This window comes from Sinocyclocheilus anshuiensis, unplaced genomic scaffold (assembly GCF_001515605.1).
Source record: "Sinocyclocheilus anshuiensis isolate Anshui unplaced genomic scaffold, SAMN03320099.WGS_v1.1 scaffold1994, whole genome shotgun sequence".
NCBI lineage: Eukaryota > Metazoa > Chordata > Actinopteri > Cypriniformes > Cyprinidae > Sinocyclocheilus > Sinocyclocheilus anshuiensis.
This window is the reverse complement of record NW_015548215.1, coordinates 197933-218033: the sequence shown is the minus strand read 5'-3', so window position 1 is coordinate 218033 and position 20101 is coordinate 197933. Positions and strand designations below refer to the sequence as shown.

The window sequence follows — 20101 nt, the reverse complement described above, 5'->3', positions numbered from 1 at the left end:
CCAAAGCCTGGGGGGGGGGGGTCTGTGTGTAGCCAGTTATGTCTGTATGGTCACCTGTTTAACCTTCCTGTCTAATGCAGTACTGACTTGATCTGGATCAGTGTGGACTGACCCGCTTTTCTCTTCTCTGTAAACCTCTGCATGTCTCTCGGCCGTGAGCAGATCCCTTCGTGCCGACCGCAATCTTAGGTGAGAAAACCTCTGTTTCTGTTCCACACATGACGGTGTCCTGAGAATAGCTTGTTTGTGTTGACGAGAGACAGACAGGAAGTAGATCTGACGCTTCCTCACATTCATACCTGCCTGCTTTTCTCTTCTGTGTGAGACTTGAGGGTTTATTCCTCCCCGAGCCGAGGCTTCACCCCATCCCATCCGCATTCCGTGTCGTGCGTGTGACGTCACGTATGTCTATGACCTCTCATGTGCATGGACAGATAATGTGGACCGGATGAGGGGGGAGTGACAGTGTGGCACGAACGAAAAAAGCGACCCATGGTCATTTCCATCAGTGTCTTCAGATGCGCTCTTTATGCTCACGATAGCGTTTAAAACACACTTTGTCATTACAAAATCAATTGTGCACATGTCAGAGTCTGTTTTTATAACGATCACATTTATTAAACTTTAAAAATGGCTCCAAATCACTATATTAAATGAGATCTTGGGTTCAGGAAGTATATTTCCCATTCATCCATTCGAAAGACACGAGGATGCGTACTAACAAGGGAATTACTGAACTAGTAGTCCCATTAAAGCACTTCTGTTGTCTTAAAGGGATAGTTCACCTGAAAATTATCATTCAGTTATCATTTGCTCAGCCTCGTGTCGTTTCTGTCTTCTGTGGAACACAAAACAAGATATTTTAAAGGGGTCATATGATGCTATTTTTTTCAAAGATCATTATTTTGTGTATTTGGTGTTACAGAATATGTTGACATGCTTTAATGTTAAAAAAACACATTATTTTTCAAATACTGTACATTATTGTAGGTCCTCTATGCCCCTGTGATTGGCCGAACACCACAAGCACGCGTCGGAAATGTAACGCCCCTTACCATAATCGCGAGCGTCAACTTTCAAAGTAAATATCAAGACAGTTAATAATATCGTTTGTTTTACCATCAGTTCAAGCCCGAAAGGGCAACAGTCGCGTGACAGATTAGTCTTTGCAACTTTACAGATCTTCTTTATGCACCAAGAGCTTGTAACACTCCAAAGAGAAAGGAAAACTTGAAATCGCATCATATGACCCCTTTAATGAATGTTGGGAACCAAACAGCTTTGGACCCCATTGACTTTCATTGTATGGACAAAAAACATTTTTCAAAAGATCTTTCTTTGTGTTGCACAGAAGTCATTCAGGTTTGGAATGGCATGAGGGTGAGTAAATGATGGCAGAATGGGGTGAACTATTCCTTTAACTGACTTTAAGTAGATAGCTATCTAGTTATAATGCGTTCATTCGGTCTTGTTTTTTTTAAACAAATGAAGGTTTTAGGCACCCACTGAAGCCAATCTCATCCTTGACATCATGCGACGACCTTCAACGTTGAAGTTTGTTTGAATAAACGTTGAAATGTGGTTGAAATAATATAAGTTGTTATTTCATCAGGTTGTACAAAGGTTAACAAAATACTTAGAAATCAACACAGAAATTTTAATAAGGTCTTTACAAACAGTAAAATGTTGAAACAACGTTGGGATATCAACGTTGATTTGATTAACGATATCCAACCTTGATCAATGACGTGAATAAACTTTGAAATGTGGTCAAAATAATCTAAGTTGTTTTAGCATTAAAAAAAAAAAAGTTAAAAGCTACATGGTTGTGAAAAAATTTGAAATTTTAATTTCAAGATCTGTACGAAAAGACATTAAAACATTCAACATCAACATTGATTTGATTTGCAAAACGTTGATTAACCCTTGAATACACATTGAAATGTGGTTGAAATAATGTTGGTTGTTGTTTTAACGTTGAAAAAACATTTAGTGCTAAACGGTTGTAAAAAGGTGAACAAAATACTTATAAACCAACACTGGAATTTTAACAAGATCTGTCGGAGAAGTAAAATGTTGAAATAATGTTGTGATACCAAGTTGAAATTAAATTCAACACTGATTTGACTTTGATCTATGACATTGATAAACACATTAATAAGCAGTGACTTGTGTTTTAAATAATGTAATTTGTTGATTCAACATTTAAAAACAAAAAGGTTGTAAAAAGATTACCTAAAAACTTCAATTCAACATTGAATTTTTAAAAATATATGTACGAAATATAGAACATTGAAACAATGTTGCAAGATCAATGTTGACTCAACCTTTTGAGCCATGACTTTGATTTGCCTGTAAATAAACATTGGAATAATGTCAGCTGTTGTTTCAACATTGAAAAACAGTGTTATTTAATGAAAAAAAGGTTCTAAAAAATATAAACAAAGAATGAAATTTTAAAAAGAACTGTGCAAAAAAGTAAAACAATGAAACAGCATTGCGACATCAACATTGATTGGATTTGCAAAACTGAACCAAATTCTATGCCGGTTCAGCCTTGATCCATGACATTAATTAACCCAAGTAACATTGAAATGTGGTTGAAACAATGTCTCAACGTTGAACAACAATGGCATTTAATGCAAAAAGGTTGTAAAAAGCTTAACAGAATACTTAGAAATCAACAATGAAAGTAAATTAAAAAAAACATTCAAGTGATTCAAACTCGATCCATAATGTTGATTTAATGGAAAAACTTTACCAAAATATATAGAATTCAACATTGAAATTTTAACAAGATTTGTAGAAAAGGTAAAACCTTTAAACAACGTTGCAATATCAATGTTGATTTGCAAAACTGAAACAAAATTCTACACTGATTCGACCTTGGTCAGTGACGTAGATTCACCCGTGAATAAATGTTGAAAAGTGTTTTAAATAATGTCAGTTGTTTCAACGTTAAAAATTAAAATAAGGGCTAAATGATTGTAAAAAGGTTAACAGAATACTTAGATATCAGCACAGATTCACCTGTGAATAAAAATTGAAATGTAATGGCAGTTGTTGTTTTAACATTGGTAGCATTTTTGCATTAAACGCCATTGTTTTTCAAAGTACTTAGAATTCAACATTGAAATCTATAGGAAAATTAAAACAATGTTCATTTGATTTGCAAAACTGAAACAAAATTCAGCAACAATTCAACCTTGATCCTTGACGTTGAGTAAACGTTGAAATGTGATTGAAATATTGCCTGTTGTTGTTTCAGTGTTGAAAATCAATAACGTTTAATGCAAAAACGTTACCAAAGTACTTAGAATTCAGACTGGAAATTTTAATAAGATCTTAAGGAAAGTAACACGTTGAAACAATGTTGATTTGATTTGCAAAACTGAAACAAAATTCAGCACCAATTCAACCTTGATCCATGACATTGAGTAAACGTTGAAACGTGGTTGAAATATTGTCAGTTGTTTCAACATTGAAAAAAATGTTTAGTGTTAAATGGTTGTAGAAAGGTTAACAAAATACTTAGAAATCAACATTTAAATTTTTTTCAACAGTTAAAAAACACTGAAACATTGTTGATTTGCAAAATTGAAACAAAAGTCAACACTGATTCGACCTTGATCCATGACGTTGAATAAACATTGAAATGTGTTTGAAATAATGTCTGAATGTTGAAAAACAATGACGTTTAATGCAAAAACGTTACCAAAGTACTTAAAATTCAGACTTGAAATTTTAATAAGATCTTAAGGAAAGTAAAACATTGAAGCTATGTTTGCAAGATCAATGTCAATTCGATTTGCAAAATTGAAGCAAGATTCTATATTTAAAGGGTTAGTTCACCCAAAAATGAAAATTATCCCATGATTTACTCACCCTCAAGTCATCCTAGGTGTATATGACTTTCTTCTTTCAGGCGAATCCAGTCAGAGTTGTGTCTAAAATGTCTTTGATCTTCCAAGCTTTAGAATGGCACTCAGCGGGTGTTGCAGTGCATCAGTCCAAAAGAAGTGAAATTAAGAGCATACATCCATAGTATAACGTGCCTCACACGGCTCCGGGAGGTGAATGAAGGCCTTCTGTAGCGAATTAATGCGTTGTTGTAATAAAAATATACATATTTAAAAACTTATAAACACTTTTCTGTCACTTCCTGAAACTGTCTTACGCGCGTTCATTCCGGGCGGATGACGTAGGACGTATGGGGTAGCGCAGGCGCCGGTGAGAAGTGACGAACGCGGAAGCAGAGAGGAGAGATCCTTTGCTAAAGTAAGGAAACTTTGCTTCCTTTGCTCCTGTAAACAAACGTTGGTTTTCGCGAGACTAGCATATTCTCACCGGCGCATGCGCTACGCATACGTCCTACGTCATCCGCCCAGAACGGCTTCCGCGTATGACAGTTAGCGCAAGCTACAGAAAAGTGGTTATAACGTTTTAAAATGGATATGTTTCTTACAAGAACACATTAATTCGCTACAGAAGGCCTTCATTCACCTCCCGGAGCCGTGTGAGGCATGTTTTACTATGGATGTATGCGCTTAATTTCACTTCTTTTGGACTGATGCACTGCAACACCTGCTGAGTGCCATTCTAAAGCTTGGAAGATCAAAGACATTTTTTAATATAACTCCGACTGGATTCGTCTGAAAGAAGAAAGTCATATACACCTAGGATGACTTGAGGGTGAGTAAATCATGGGCTCATTTTCATTTTTGGGTGAACTAAGCCTTTAAGCATTGAAATGCCAGCTTGAATCACGTGTAGGGCTCGTTTAGGTCTGTTTAGGACGTTTTATCTGTTATTGCTACAAACGTGTCACGGTGAAGGACCTGAATGGGATTTGTACTTGAGGAACCCGAGCGTTGAGCAGGTTCAGATTCGGCCTCGTCTCATTCGTTCATTTTGACACCTCAGACGGTATTAGCAAAATCAAAACAAAATTTCACTATGATTCAACCTTGATCCATGACATTGCTTCAACTGGGAATAAACGTTGAAATGTGTTGTTTCAACATTGGAAAAATATTTAGTGATAAATGGTTGTGAAAACGTACAAAATGCAATATTTTATTGAGATCTGTGCGAGAAGAGGTTGAAATAATGTTGCAATATCAATGTTGATTTGATTGTAAAACTAATATCTTCTACATCCGTGAAATTGATTTGCTTGTAAATAAACGTTGAACGGTGGAAAAAAGTTTAGTGTTTAATGCTTAAAAATATGAACACAAGTCTTAATCAATATTTAAATTTTAAGAAGTTTTGTACAAAAAGTAAAATGTTGAAACAATGTATCAACACTGATTTGATTTGCAAAACTGAACAAAATTCTACAACAATTCATCCTTGATTCCCGTGAATACATTTTGAAATGCGGTTGAAATAATGTAAGTTGTTGTTTCAACGTTAAAAAATAAAAATGAGGGCTAAATGGTTGTAAAAAGGTAAACAAAATCAACACTGAAATTAAATTGAAACAAAATTGAAACAATTCAACCTTGATCTTTACCTGTGAATAGCCTAAATGTTGAAATGTAGTTGAAATAATGTCAATTAATAATGTCAACGCTGGCAACGTTTAGTTCTGAATAGTTCTATAAAGTTTAACAAAATACTTAGAAATCAACAGTGAAATTTTAACAAGAAAGTAAGACATTGAAACAACGTTGCAGTATCAACATTAATTCAATTTGCGAAATTGATACAAAATTCAACACTGATTCAACCTTGATTCCTGATGTTGAATCACCCTTGAATAAGCGTTGAAATAATGTAAGTTGTTTCAATGTTAAAAAAAATGTTTAGATATAAATGGTTGTGAAAATACGAACAAAATGCTTACAACTCAACATTGAAATTTTAAAAAGATCTGTAGGAAATCAACCGTGATCAATGACATTGAATAAATAATGTCAGAGTTGAAATAATGTCAGTGTTGTTTCAATGTTGAAAAACAGAGTTCAACTTTGAAATTTTAGCAAGATCTGTAAGAAAAGTAAGACGTTGAAACAACGTTGCGAGGTCATTGTTGATTTGATTGGCAAAATTGAAACAAAATTCAACACTGAATCAACCTTGTTCAATGACGTTGAATAAACATTGAAATGTGGTTGAAATAAAGTCAGTTGTTATATCAATCTTGCAAAACTTTGGCATTTAATGCAAAAATGTTAGAGTTCAGCAAGATCAGTGTCAATTCGATTTGCAAAATTGATACAAAATTCAACACTGATTCAATTCACCCATGAACAAGCGTTGAAATAATATATGTTGTTGTTTCAACATTGAAAAACAATTATGTTTAATGCAAAAGCATTACCAAAGTACTTAAAATACAGAATTAAAATTTTAACAAGATCTATATACATATATAGAAGTTAAACTTTCAAACAGCGTTGCAAGGAAACTGTTGATTTGATTTGCGAAATTGAAACAAAATTCAACACTTAATCAGCCTTGATCCATGACATTGAATAAACATTGAAATGTGGTTGAAATAAAGTCAGTTGTTATATCAATCTTGAAAAACATCGGCATTTAATGCAAAAATGTTAGAGTTCAGCAAGATCACTTAATCAGCCTTGATCCATGACATTGAATAAACATTGAACTGTGATTAAAACAGGTTTTTTTAACAAGTACATTTTAACAAGATCTGTAGGAAAAGTGCAACATTGAAACAATGTTGCAAGATCAATGTCATTTCGATTTGCAGAACTGAAACAAATTTCATCACTTGATCCATGATAAACTTTGAAATGCCGGCTTGAATCACGTAACTTCCGAGCTTGTATAGGTCTGTTTAGAAAGTTTTATCCGTTAACGGTGGAGGGCCTGAATGGGATTTTTACTTGGGGAACCCGAGCGTTGAGCAGGTTCAGATTCGGCCTCGTCTCATTCCTTCATTTTGACACCTCAGACGGTTCAGCGCAAGTCAGTCAGAACCTCAGATAGTCTCTGGACTTCATGTGTAGCTGCTCTTGCTTCAACTATCTTGTTGCTTACACCCTTTTTCCTCTCTCTTCCTGTTTTCTTTCTTTACATTTAACCTATGTATCCTCTTAAAAAGTGCCCATTAATGGTAAGTTGTCAATCGGCCCTGTGTTTTTTGGGGGTGACTGTCAGTGGGATCTGCCCCCCCCTCTCCCCTCAAACCGTGTCGCCTCTCTCGCATGGCCTTGTGTCGCATTTTGCCTCCCATTAGCTAGCATGGCCGTCACCCGTGGCTGCCCTCTTCATGCATACAGTATATGTGACACCCTCCACTCACCTGCATCCTCAAATGTGCTTTCTTTTGGTTTTGGTGCCCAACCCTGTCGTGAAGGTGCCACATTTAATCACCATTTCACCATTCGTGCGACCTCATTTTGACATCGGATAGCCAGTTTCTTTAGCTAGAACAGATGGCTTGGTTTTGTTTTGATGTTACCGGCGTTCTGTTTATGCACATGTTTGGATTCGACTCACCTGTTGTTCTGTGCTCATCTCTTCATGCAGTCGTCAACCTACTGCTCATCCAATCCTTTGCAGTTTTCTTCTGCGTTTGCTGACCGTTTGTCCCTTGCGTTTGTCCCGTCAGACGAGAACCACACCATGACAAGCGAGACCAGCAGCTTGGTTCAGTCGCATACTCACTCCTACAAGAAACGCGAGGCGGTGGATGTCCCATATCAGACGGGACAGCTTCATCCGGCCATCCGTGTGGCCGATCTTCTCCAGCACATCACGCAGATGAAGTGCGCCGAGGGTTACGGCTTCAAAGAGGAATACGAGGTGCGTCCTTTTACTTTAGTTTACTCTGGACATCATTTGTTTTGTCACACGTTTGTATGTCACTGCATGCTGTTTGCATCTTACTTTTTAAGGATGGTAACTGAATAAATCACCACAGGTAAAAACACACTCACCCCAGTGTCGTTCCAAACTTGACTTTGTCTTTTGTGAATCACAAAAGGAAATGTTTAGCTTCAGTTTTCTGTACAACAATTTCTCTTGATGTAGAAATTTTGACATTTTGTCCAATGTCTCTCTTTGAAAGTCGTACTGGTTTGAAATGACATGAGAGTGAGTAAATTATTCATTTTTAGCAGAACTATTCTATTAGTATTCACTGCAAAAAGTTTCTTACTCTGTATGTTTGTCTTGTTTTCCAGCACAATCAAAACATTTAATTACGAAGCAAAATGACTTACGATATTAAGTCCCGCTTTCTGAAAATTAAATGAGTTTATGCTTAAAACAAGAAAACATTTCTGTCAGTGGGAACAGAAAAATAAACTTCAGAGGAAAAACATGATTACTATTTTTGACCCCATTAGCAGATATTTTTCTTGTTTTAAGCATAAACTCAGTTAATTTTCAGAAAGCAAGACTTGATATCATCTTGTTTTCCGGTACAAATATCGAAATATTCCTACATCAAGATCTACTTACTTGAGAAGCAAAATGACTTAAGATATTAAGTCTTATTTTCCCAAAACTTAAGTGAGTTTATGCTTGAAAAAAATCTGCCAGTGGGGTTGGAAAAATTATTACATTTTCTTCTCCCATTGACAGATATTTATTCTTGTTTTAATCGTAAACTTGTTTAATTTTGATACTTTTTTCATATTTTAAATCATTTTGCATATCAAATAAATGTATCTTAATTTAAGAATGTTTAGATAGCATTTTTGTCTCTTTTATTGATAATTAATTGAATTTGTGCTTAAAACAAGAAAAAATATCTGACAATGAGATCAGAAAAATAAACTTGACTATTAATACTATTAATTTTCTTAACCCATCAACAGATTTTTTGTTATTATTGTTTTAAGCATAAACTCATTTAATTTTGATGCATTTTTCAAAAAAGGCTTAATATCTAATATCTCACTTCATTTCATAAACTCACTTAATTTTCAGAAAACAAGACTTAGTATCTTAAGTAATTTTGCATCACAAGTAAATGTATCTTGATTTAACAATGTTTAAGTAGTATTTTGTTGTTTTAAATCAAGAAATATTTACTTGAAGCAAAATTTCACTTGAGATAATAAGTCTTGTTTTCTGAAAATTGAGTGAGTTTATGCTTAAAACAAGAACAAATAAACTTAATTCAAAGGAAAAACAGGATTATTTTTCTGCACATTTTTTTCTTATTCAAGCACTTAATTTTTAAATATTTTTCAGAAAACAAAACTTAAGTCCTTTTACTTCACAAGTAAATGTATCTTGATTTAAGAATTTTTAAATAGTATTTTTGTCTTGGTTTCAAGTACAAATATTTAAATATTCTTAAACCAAGATAAGCAAAATTACTTAAGATAAAATTAAGTGAGTTTATGTTTAAAACAGGAACAATTATCTGTCAATGTAGTAAAAAAAAAAAATTTAAAAAGAAACCTTTTTTTCTGACAGACCCATCGACAGATATTTGTTGTTTTAAGCAAAACCTCACTTAATTTTGATGCATTTTTCAAATAGCAAGATTTATCTAATATCTCGCTTAATTTCATGAACTCAATTAATTTTCAGAAAACAAGACTTAGTATCTTGTCATTTTGCATCACAAGTAAATGTATCTTGATTTAACAGTGTTTTAAGTAGTATTGTGTCTTGTTTTAAATCAAGAAATGTTTACTAGAGTAGCAAAATGACTTAAAATACTAAGTCTTGTTTTCTGAAAATTAAGTGAGTTTATGCTTAAAACAGGAACAATTATCTGTCAATGTAGAAAAAAAAAAAAAATTTCAAAAAGAAAACTTTTTTTCTGACAGACCCATCGACAGATATGTGTTGTTTTAAGCAAAAACTCACTTAATTTTGATCATTTTTATCAAGTCATCTTGCTTCTCAAGTAAATAGTTCTTGATTTAAGTACGTTTAGATATTTTTACTGGAAAACAAGACAAAAATAGTGAAGAAGGACATTTTTTGCAGTAGTTTTCTCCATGAGCTCATGTCATCACCAAACCGCTCCAGTTCTGTTGAATCCCGTCGACCGCACAAGGTTTAGCTCTCCGTTTCACCAGCATACGATGTGCATTATCTTCACACACACACGACGACAGACAGACTCGCGCGATCGGCCGTTTGTTAACGTCTAGTGCGACTGAGAGACGTGGGCAGCGTTAAAACAACCATCACGGCTCTGTGTGTTTGTGCATCCTCTCACCATAACCTCACAGCTTTATCCTTCACATCTCAATGAAATAAATATTTCAGCCCAGACACCTGCTGGCTTGCGAGCCGCCCCGAGGGCTCGATTCATTATGGATAAAGATTGTTTTTAGAGTTCAGGTAGACGTCGAGCTCAGCACTCACTCCCTCGTCCCTTCCTCCATGTGAAAGTTGCTTGTCTTTACTGTGTTTTCTCCTCCATGTTGAATAGTGGTTTGAGATGACCAACACTAAAATATTCCCTTATCTTTCTTTTTGCTTCTTGTTATTCCGTACATTAACTTTGGAAAAGATAAATGAGGTAAGCAGCCCTTTTTGGATATATGTAAGATGTTTTAGTTGCTTGTTAGTTGCTAATATGACTCGTTAGCTCCCGATTGTCCTGTAGTTTGTCTTGAAGCTCCTGTAGTTTCACCAGTCCTTCCTTAGCAACTGTTGCCGCACGCATATTATCAGACAGGATGTTGTCCTTTTTCTAATGCAAGTCTTTTGATTTGCATAAAATTGCATTTAAAATGTTCAAAAAACGTAGTTGCTGGGTCGCTTGTAATACACAGAGATGGGTATTTTTCACTGTAAAAAACAAAGTGTTTGATCAGAGTTATTATAGAAAAAAATAAAACTAAAACCATGAGAAGATAATTACTGAAATAAAATAAACTTTATTTGAAATCAAATGTTAAAAACCCTAAAAACTTATTTTAGTTCAGCGAGTTGCCAAAGCAATATTTCTCATTTTCATTTAGTTTAACTTGATGTTCTAAAATAACTACAATGAAAACTCAAATAAAATTAATAAAAAATAGAGATATTTAAAAAAAAAAAAAAAAACTAATAAAAATTAGAAAAAAAACAACAAAATTACTGAAATATTACAAAAAAATTAAAAAAATAAAAACAAATGTTAGTTGTCAAGGAAATATTTCTCATTTTTATTAAGTTTAAATTGATGTACTAAAATAACTGAAATAAAGAAAAATACAGTTTGAAGAAATAAAAACGGTAATTATGACTTTTTATCAGAATTGTGATATAAACACAATATTCTGAGAAGAAAATCCAAATTATAATAATAATTATGAATCTGATATAAAAACATTTAAATGAGATTAAAAAGTCTGCAATTACATTTTCTTTTTTAATTATGTGGAAAAAAAAAAAAAAAAAAAAACTGAATTGCACGATATAAACCTAGAATTGGGTGGAAAAAAAGGCAGTTATCTTTTTAAAATTTTTATTCCATGGTGGAAATGGGCTTCCATAATATATATAAAAAAGAAAAAAGTAATAAAAATAACAAAAAAACAACCAAATTACTAAAACTTTAACTGAAAATGAAAAAAAAAACACAAATAAATAAAAGCCAACTTAACACTGATTCAGTTTTAAATAATGCAAAATAATTTATAATAATAATTTAAAACGTAATTGAAATAATACTTTAAAGTGAAACAGTCATATTTCATTCCATCACAATTATTATTATTAATAATAATATTTTTAATTTTATTATTACATGATTAAATGGAAATATTTAAATAAATAAATAAAAATACTTTATCTAAAGCTCTATCTAAAATTAAAATGAAAACAGAAAATTAATAATTTCTTCAGTTTTTGAATCATGTTATGGAAAAATGTAACTATTTATTAAAAGAGCAACAGTGTCGTGTTTATTTAAAGTGTCAGAATCCAACATTTGAGCATCTGTCTCTGGGGACGTTTATTTGTGGGTAAAACCCATCAGAAGCTTCTGGACCGAACTGTGAAGCTTTAATTGTCGCAGTCAGACGTCACAGAGGTCCTCCTCATGAGCTGAGCGCAGTAATCCATCCACAAACACCTCGAGCATGCTGCGGTGCATAACAATAAAGAATCGACACCTGCATCTTACAACATGCATTATTAAGTTGGGTTGATGCTTGTTTTATTCATGCTTGCTTTGACATCTTTCAGAGAGCGCGCGTTATTCGGCATCAATTTCATTTCACAACTCTGTTTATCTGATTTGATTCCACCTCCTGCTTTTATCCTCTGCGCCACTGAGACGAAACGCAGGTTAATGCACGTCCTCTCGTTCTGGACGAATCCAGATCCGGTTTTCAGCATCGCCACAGTTTGGGCTCATGATTCCGGTCATGCGTCTGATTGGCTGTGGTTTTGAGGCTCAGCCAATCACAGCGAGAGGCCTAGAGGGACAGAAACAGCCTGGAGCTTCCTGCCAGCCATTTCTCCATCCGCTCCATTCCAGAAGCTTATTTATTCAGCACCACATTTTTGTATTTCAAAAGATTATTTTCCCATCAAGCAAAGTCTGAAAATCATTATTCTCTCCTGTTTCACTACAGCAACTCTTAAAGGGACAGTTCACCCAAAAATGAAGTACTGTCGTCAGTTACTCACCGCAGTATTATCTTAGTGTCATTGAAAATACTATTATAGGTTTTGTTAATATTTTGAATTGGGTTTTATTTTTATATTTTCTGTTTTCGTTTTAATTGTAGTTTTAATTTTGTTGTTTTGAGTTTTTTTTAATATGTGAAAAAAACATTTTTTAATTAAGTTTTAATTTGAGATAATTTAGTACTTCAAGGTAAACTTAATGAAAATGAGAAATGTTGCCTTGGAAACTGGCTAAAATAAAATTTTTGTCATTTTAATAATTTAAAAAATATATATATCTATATATTTTATATTACATTTTAGTTTTTAGTTTTATCTAGTTTTATTTAGGCAATTAAAAATAACATAAAATAAGTTTAAGGTCTTTATTTAATGTTTATTTTATTTATTTATTTATTATTATTATTTTGTGTGTGTGTTTTTTTTTTTTCCAGTTAGTATGTAAATTGTGCATCACAGAACAGTAATCTACCACTGAACTAAGACAAATATTAGTGACAGGGATGCATAATTCAAGGTATTGTAGTTGGGTGGAGACCTCTGGTGGTTAATGTGGGACATTGATTCTAAATTCATTTACACTACCATTCAAAAATTTGAGGTTGGTAAGATTTGTAAACAAGTTTTTTATGTTCACCAAGGCTGCATTTATTTGATCAAAAATATTTTATTTTTATTATTTAAATTTTTATTTTATTTAAATAAGTTACATTTTTTATAGTTAATTTATTTCACCTTATGTTTATTATGTAATTTTTAATTTTATTTAAAAAAAGTTTAATAAGTTAAAGTTTTTTTATATTTAATTACATTTATTTATTTATTTCAGTTAATTTTAATTTTTTTTTTTTTTTTTTTAAAGTATTTCATAATTTTAGTTTTAGATATCCCTAATAGATAATAACCCAGACTCACCCTCATGTTGTTCCAAACCCATAAGACTAGAGTTAAATCACAAATTAAGGCTTTTTTTGTTCTGTCCCTTCATTGAAAGGCAACCAAAAAACCCAAAACTGTCATAAAGGCTTTGCAAAACGAATCCATGTGAATCAAGCAGTTTAATTCAAGTCTTGTACAGAGATAGGATCGCTTTATATGATGAACGGATTTCATTCAGCCTTTTATTTACATCTAAACGATGATCTAAACCTCTCAGGGTTGATTGCAAGAATCTTGATTTGTGTTTTGCAGATTAACCGAAGTCTTACAGGTTTGGAGCGACATGAATTATGACAGGATTGACATTTCTGGGTGATTTATTCCTGTAGGTCGAGCCTGTCTTTAAAAGCACACAGAAGCGCCGTCAGTGTCTGTTTGACAGAATCTGGGCTGTGTACATACTCTGGGAGGCGTGTGTGTGTGTGTGTGTGACCGTCTTGAATATTTAAATGTGTGTGTGTTTGTGCTGACACTCGTTTGACTCGGCTGTCATGATTCTCGGACTCTGAAAGGTGTTTGTCAGTCGCTCGTAGCTCGTCGCTGTCACTGACGCCACATGAAAGCACAGCGTCTCAGAAGACGCCGCGGCGCCGAATAACGAACACAGAAGCAACGTCAGCGTGCATTCAGTTGGCTTTAGTGTCTGTTTTGATGCATTAAATACATCTGCCCTTCATGACCTTTACAAAACCAGTCGTGTAGCTGCTGTTATACTGTGAATATGTGTATTTATGTTATGAGTATATTTACAATAGAACATGAGCCTGAGAGCCTGTCAGTGTCAGTGTTATTTTAGTATCATAAAGTTAATTTTTTTCCATTTTCCATTTTCATTTAAATTTTAGTTCAAGTTTAGTAATTTTCTTGTGTGTTTTTGTCATTTTAGTAGTTTTATATATATATATATATATATGTCTGTGTGTGAGTGTGAGTGTGTGTGTAAATTTATGTCTATATATATATATATATATATATATATAATTGTTTAGTTTTAGTTCTTTTAGTACATAAAGTTAAAAGAGAAATGTTGCCTTGAAAACTAGCTGATATATATATAGATTTTGTATTTTATTTTATTTCAGTTAACTTCTTTTCATTTCAACTAACGTTTTTTTATTTATGTTTTTTTATACATTATATATTTATATATTATGTATTTTATTTTTTTTGGTCAGTAAATTGATTAGAATTGAATAATGTATTTTATTTGTATTGAAGAATTAGAATTACTCAATACAATTTAAAACAAAATATTTATTTTTTTGTATTTAATATAACTTATTTAATATTTCATCATAAAAAAATTATAATTATAAAATGTATAAATATATTAACTTGATGCTGAAAATACAGCTTTGATCACAGAAATAAATTACAGTTTAACAGAGATTCACATAGCAAACAGCTGTTTTAAATTCTAATAATATTTCACAATTTTACTGTATTTTTAATCAAATTAATGCAGCCTCGTTGAGCAGAAGAGACCTTCAGAAACATTTAAAAAAGTCAAACATTTTAACACTAATGCATTTCAAGATAAGATGCGTTTATATTTATTTTCCAGACACAGTGTTGAGCTTTAAAATGAAACTTTTGAATCAAAGTCGTTTTCTGTGTCTGTAAGGCTTCTAAAAGGTTCACATGATGGAAATGAAAGAGCATTGCAGGTTAAATCTGACTCATCTTGGCTTCTGCGGTGATTCATGCCATGATAACCTTCTGGTCTCAGACGTAACCTCAGTCACAGAGCTGCTGATAGAGCCGAGATGTTCGTCAGAATGCTCTGTTCCTCTGGGTCTGCACGGCCCTCAGAAGCCAGCGCTGAGGTTTATTTTCATAATTAGCTGTAATTGCGCGGCGAGGAGAGCGTCTCGTACGGCATTAATGTTTCATGAGTTTCTGTAGCGGAGGAACAAACGTGGGCTGCTGCTGCGTCTGCGTCTACATTTCATTCAATGTAACTAATAATATTCTCAAAGCAGAATAATGTCTGTCACCACAGAAAATAATACTAAAACAACCCTCAGAGCAGTGTTGGGGAAAGTTGCTTTTAAAAGTAATGCGTTACAATGTTGCGTTACTCCATAAAAAAGTAACAAATTACGTTACTTAGTTACTTTTTATGGAAAGTAATGCGTTACGTTACTTTTGCGTTACTTTTTAAATCTGGACAGGGCTTGCTTGTTTGTTTTTAAAATAAAAAAGTTACATTTTTGGCAAATATAAAAGCCTTTTCACACCAAAAGTGAAATGAATAAGCCTCAGGCTGAAGGGAAAGTAAAGTAGAATGCAGAAGAAGACATTTCAACACACTTCAGCAATAAAAAAAGACACAAATGTTTGTCTAGAGTAATGTGTGCTTATTAGTACGGTTGAACTGGATCATCGAAGGTCAGAAGCAAATAGAATGGGATTAAATACATAAAGGATATTTGTGTTGTTTAACATTTAATTATTGCAGGTTTGCGTCATATTCTGAGTTGCATTGTTTTTATTCATTTTGCGGAATACTGAATCTGTGTTTGGTTTGTGAGTGAGATGAATTAATGCATATTCATATTTATTTTAGTAATGTTTAGTAACATCTTCTGATTTCTGTCACCATGGCGACACCAGAGCTGTCAATCAACACATTGGAAACAAAAGTAACTTGCGTTACTTATTTGAAAAAGTAACTCAGATATTCTCTTGTAAAGTAATGCGCTACTTTACTAGTTACTTGAAAAAAGTCAAGTCACCTTTATTTATATAGCGCTTTTAACAATACAGATTGTGTCAAAGCAACTGAACAGCATTAATTAGGAAAATAGTGGGTATCTGCGCAGAAACATCGAGAACACGAGCGCCAGGGAAACAGTGAGTGTGCACTTTACCTTCAGCTAACGTAGCACGGACGTGCCGGACGATGGAGTCTCCGATGATCACAGCGTCGCGTTCCGTCTCGCGGAGGGGAGCAAAGCGGTTCCGGGTGGAGGTCTCGAAGACCGGAGGCGGCGGAGGGGGAGAGGTCGTCGCCCGGGGCCCAGCTCGCGTCTTCCGTGGGGGGTGCACCCAGGGTCCGTGGTGTCCCGGCGCCGGAGTGAAGGACATCTGGGAAGATCGCGTCATGGTTGCACCGGGCCTGTGCAGAGAAACACACGGAGTAGAGGTGGTGGGAGAATTAGCAGCGCGCTGTATACTTACCTCGGACTTGTGAGCGTCAGCCTGGGATGTTTCCAGCGCGGCTCTCCGCTCTCTCAGCTGGGTCTGCTTCTCCACCAGGTCACGGATCTGCTTCTCCACGGCCTCCAGCTCGAGCTGCACCGAATGCAGCTCGAACGTGTCCTCACCTGCACTCAAAGGTAGACACACATCCGCCATTAAAGCAAGTAACAGTGAATAGTGTATTAGTAATGTAAGCGAGATTAGCGGCAACCACGCTGGCGATGCTAGTGGGCTATATGCTAATAGCGGACTCGGGAAGTCAAAAATAGAACTAGTGATAACAAGGCGCTCTGATTGTTTTTGTTGTAGAATACGATAGGGGATATATTCACACGTTATAGAAACGAAAATGATGGTGTATAAAATTGATTTTAAGATAAAAAAATTAGACGACAAAGAATTAACTTGACGGAGCTCAAACTCAAAACACATGGCAGCAACAAACAGGAAGTGACGTTTAGTGACTGAATGCCTGTAAAAAGTAATCTGATTACATTACTCGTGTTACTTGTAATGCGTTACCCCGACACTGTCTCAGATTAAAAAACTAGAAGTGAATGTTATGCAATAAACGCTGTATATGTTATCATGTTCGAAAACCTAGTCAACATCCGACATAAGCAGCATTTTAAGGCATCATACTGTAGATGCATAGCATGCCATGAATTCTTTGTGCACAAGATAATCCCAAAATGCATTGCAACATGTGAAAAAAAAATGTATCCAAGATGGCAGATGAGGTAAGAAAAAGGTTAATTTATTAATTTATCATGAATTAGAAGTTTATATAAATATTATAGATTGTAGAAAATTACAATAATATTACAATATAATTTAATGTTAAATTAAAATGATTAAATAATTTAAATATTCAGTTCGATTTTTAGTTTTATTTTATGAATAGGCTTTTAACATTTTGTTTGATTTTAATATTATATAATTAATATACAAAATTCATCTTAATAATATACTATTAATATTTTTATTTGATGTGATTATTAAATAATTGAAACATTCAATTCAATGTTTCATGATAATTTAACAGTTTTAATAATATACTATTCATATTTTTTGTTTGATTTTAATGTTAAATTGTTGAAATACACTTTCAATTAAATGTTTAAAAATAGGTTAAAATTTTAATATGCTATTAATATTTTTTTGTTTGATTCAAAATTTTAAATTTAAATAAATATTTAAATTATTTAAAATGTTTAATGGTAATTAAATGTATAATGCTAATTTAACCATTTTAATAATATACTATTCATGTTTTTGTTTGATTTTAATATTATATAATTTTAATAAAAATTCAATAATGTTTATTAATAATTTTAACAATATGTAATAATAATAATAATAATAATAATAATGATAATAATAAATGTAATAATAATAATAATATGTAATAATAGTTTTAATAATATGATATCAGTATTTTGTTAGGTTTTAATTTTCATTTAATTTAAAAATGCACTTAATATTTTTATTGATTTTAATATTAAATTATGCATTTAATTAAATGTTTAAAATTAACAGTTAATTTGTAACAATTAAAATTTTAATGATATAAAATTATTGTTTTATTTGATTTCAAATAGTAAAATAATATAAATATTCAATTAAATGTTTAATAATAATTTAACAATAGTAATTTTTTATTGATGAATTTGTGTGCTTGTTAGAGTAAACATGCTAATGCCAAACTTGAGTAAACTGAGGTGATTTTCTGTGGTAACTGAGATGCTGCACATTCTGATTGATGATCATAGATCAAGTTCATTTTCCTCTTTTCTCCAAATCTTCATATCCGACTCCATTCTCATGTGTTGTCCTGACCTTTTGACCTGTTGTTTGTCGCTCATGTTCATTCTGCTAACCGTGTTTTTCTCTGTTATATCATTGTGTTTCAGAGCTTCTTTGAAGGGCAGGCGGCGCCGTGGGACTCGGCCAAAAAAGACGAGAATAGAATGAAGAACCGTTACGGCAACATCATCGCATGTACGTAGAGAAGCGTTCCTAACTCTGTGTGAGTGTCTGTGTGTGTGTGTGTGTGTGTGTGTGTGTGTGTGTCTGTGTCTGTGTCTGTGTGTCAGGCTCAGGAGGTGCGAGAGGTGATGGAGGCTGAGATGAGGACACAGCTGCGTCGTCAGGCTGCTGCACACACAGATCACCTGCGGGACGTGCTGAAGGTTCAGGAGCAGGAGCTGCACGAGGAGGCCCAGGAGGTACCAACACTGCCCCTTACATGCACTAACAACTACATAGAATTTGTGATAGAATGTAACAGTTAAAGGACTTGTTAACTTGTTAAAAAAGAGATGGTGCTTGTGAGTGTGAGTGTGTGTGTGTGTGTGTGTAATTAACAGTAATGTCACTAACCAAACTCTCCTTAAGCAAAGAGAGCGTCAGCAGCATTATGAAAATCAGCTTCTAGTGAGTGGCGTAATTTCTCAGGACCTTGCTTTAAGACCAGCGGTTTTCCCATGAGCCACTGGGGTCTGTCAGACTTGAGCCAATCACAGCGCAGGAGCTTTAGCATCTCTCTGACAGAGAAAACAAGAGCATTGAGTTTAGCTGCTCATGTAATAAATAAATGTGTAATTATAATTTAACAACTTTAATAATATACTATTGATGTCTTTTATTTACTTTTTGCATTCAATAATTTAAACAAATATGCAATTAAATGTTTAACAATTTTAATAATATGCTATTAATATTTTGTTTGATTTTAATATTAAATAATTTTAATCATTTTTAAAAAGTTTAATAATTTAGCCATTTTAATAATATACTATTAATATTTTTATTTTAATATTTAATAATGTAAATACATTTTCAATTGAATATTTAATAATAATTTAACATGTTATTACAATTTAGTAATTTATCAATTCACTTTCCATTCACACTGTTGTCTTCTGATATAAATATTATAATATTGGAATATTTTAATATTACATAACTTAAAAATTCTATTAAATATTTAATACCAATTAATAATGATGTAACAATTTTAATAAACAATTAATATTTATTTGATGTTAATAGTAAATAATGTAAATAAATATGCACATATACTGTTTATAAATCTATAAGCTTTTTTTCCAGAAAATACTATAATTTGTGTGTACAGTATATATCAATAGTAGAAAATTAAAATAAAATTATTTAATATATATTTTAAATATTTTAATAATATTTTACTATTAATTAAGACACATCTCACTCCACTTTATATTTACACTGTTGTTTTTGAAACTCTATTAATATATTGTATATTATATCAAGTCAAGTCAAGTCAAGTCTGCTTTATTGTCAATTCTTCCACATGTACAGCACATACACACAGAGAATTGAAATTGCGTTACTCTCAGACCCT

At 33.0% G+C, this 20101-nt stretch overlaps 1 protein-coding gene across 1 annotated transcript in view; it reads left to right on the top strand.

Moving 5' to 3' along the window:
• Positions 1-20101, top strand: part of LOC107653871 (receptor-type tyrosine-protein phosphatase mu-like) — a 208593-nt gene that overhangs the window by 150090 nt on the left and 38402 nt on the right. The window contains exons 19-21 of the mRNA XM_016440739.1: positions 7589-7782; positions 18630-18713; positions 18813-18944. Coding sequence (XP_016296225.1) covers positions 7589-7782; positions 18630-18713; positions 18813-18944 — 410 coding nt within the window. The remainder of the gene's footprint in view (positions 1-7588; positions 7783-18629; positions 18714-18812; positions 18945-20101) is intronic.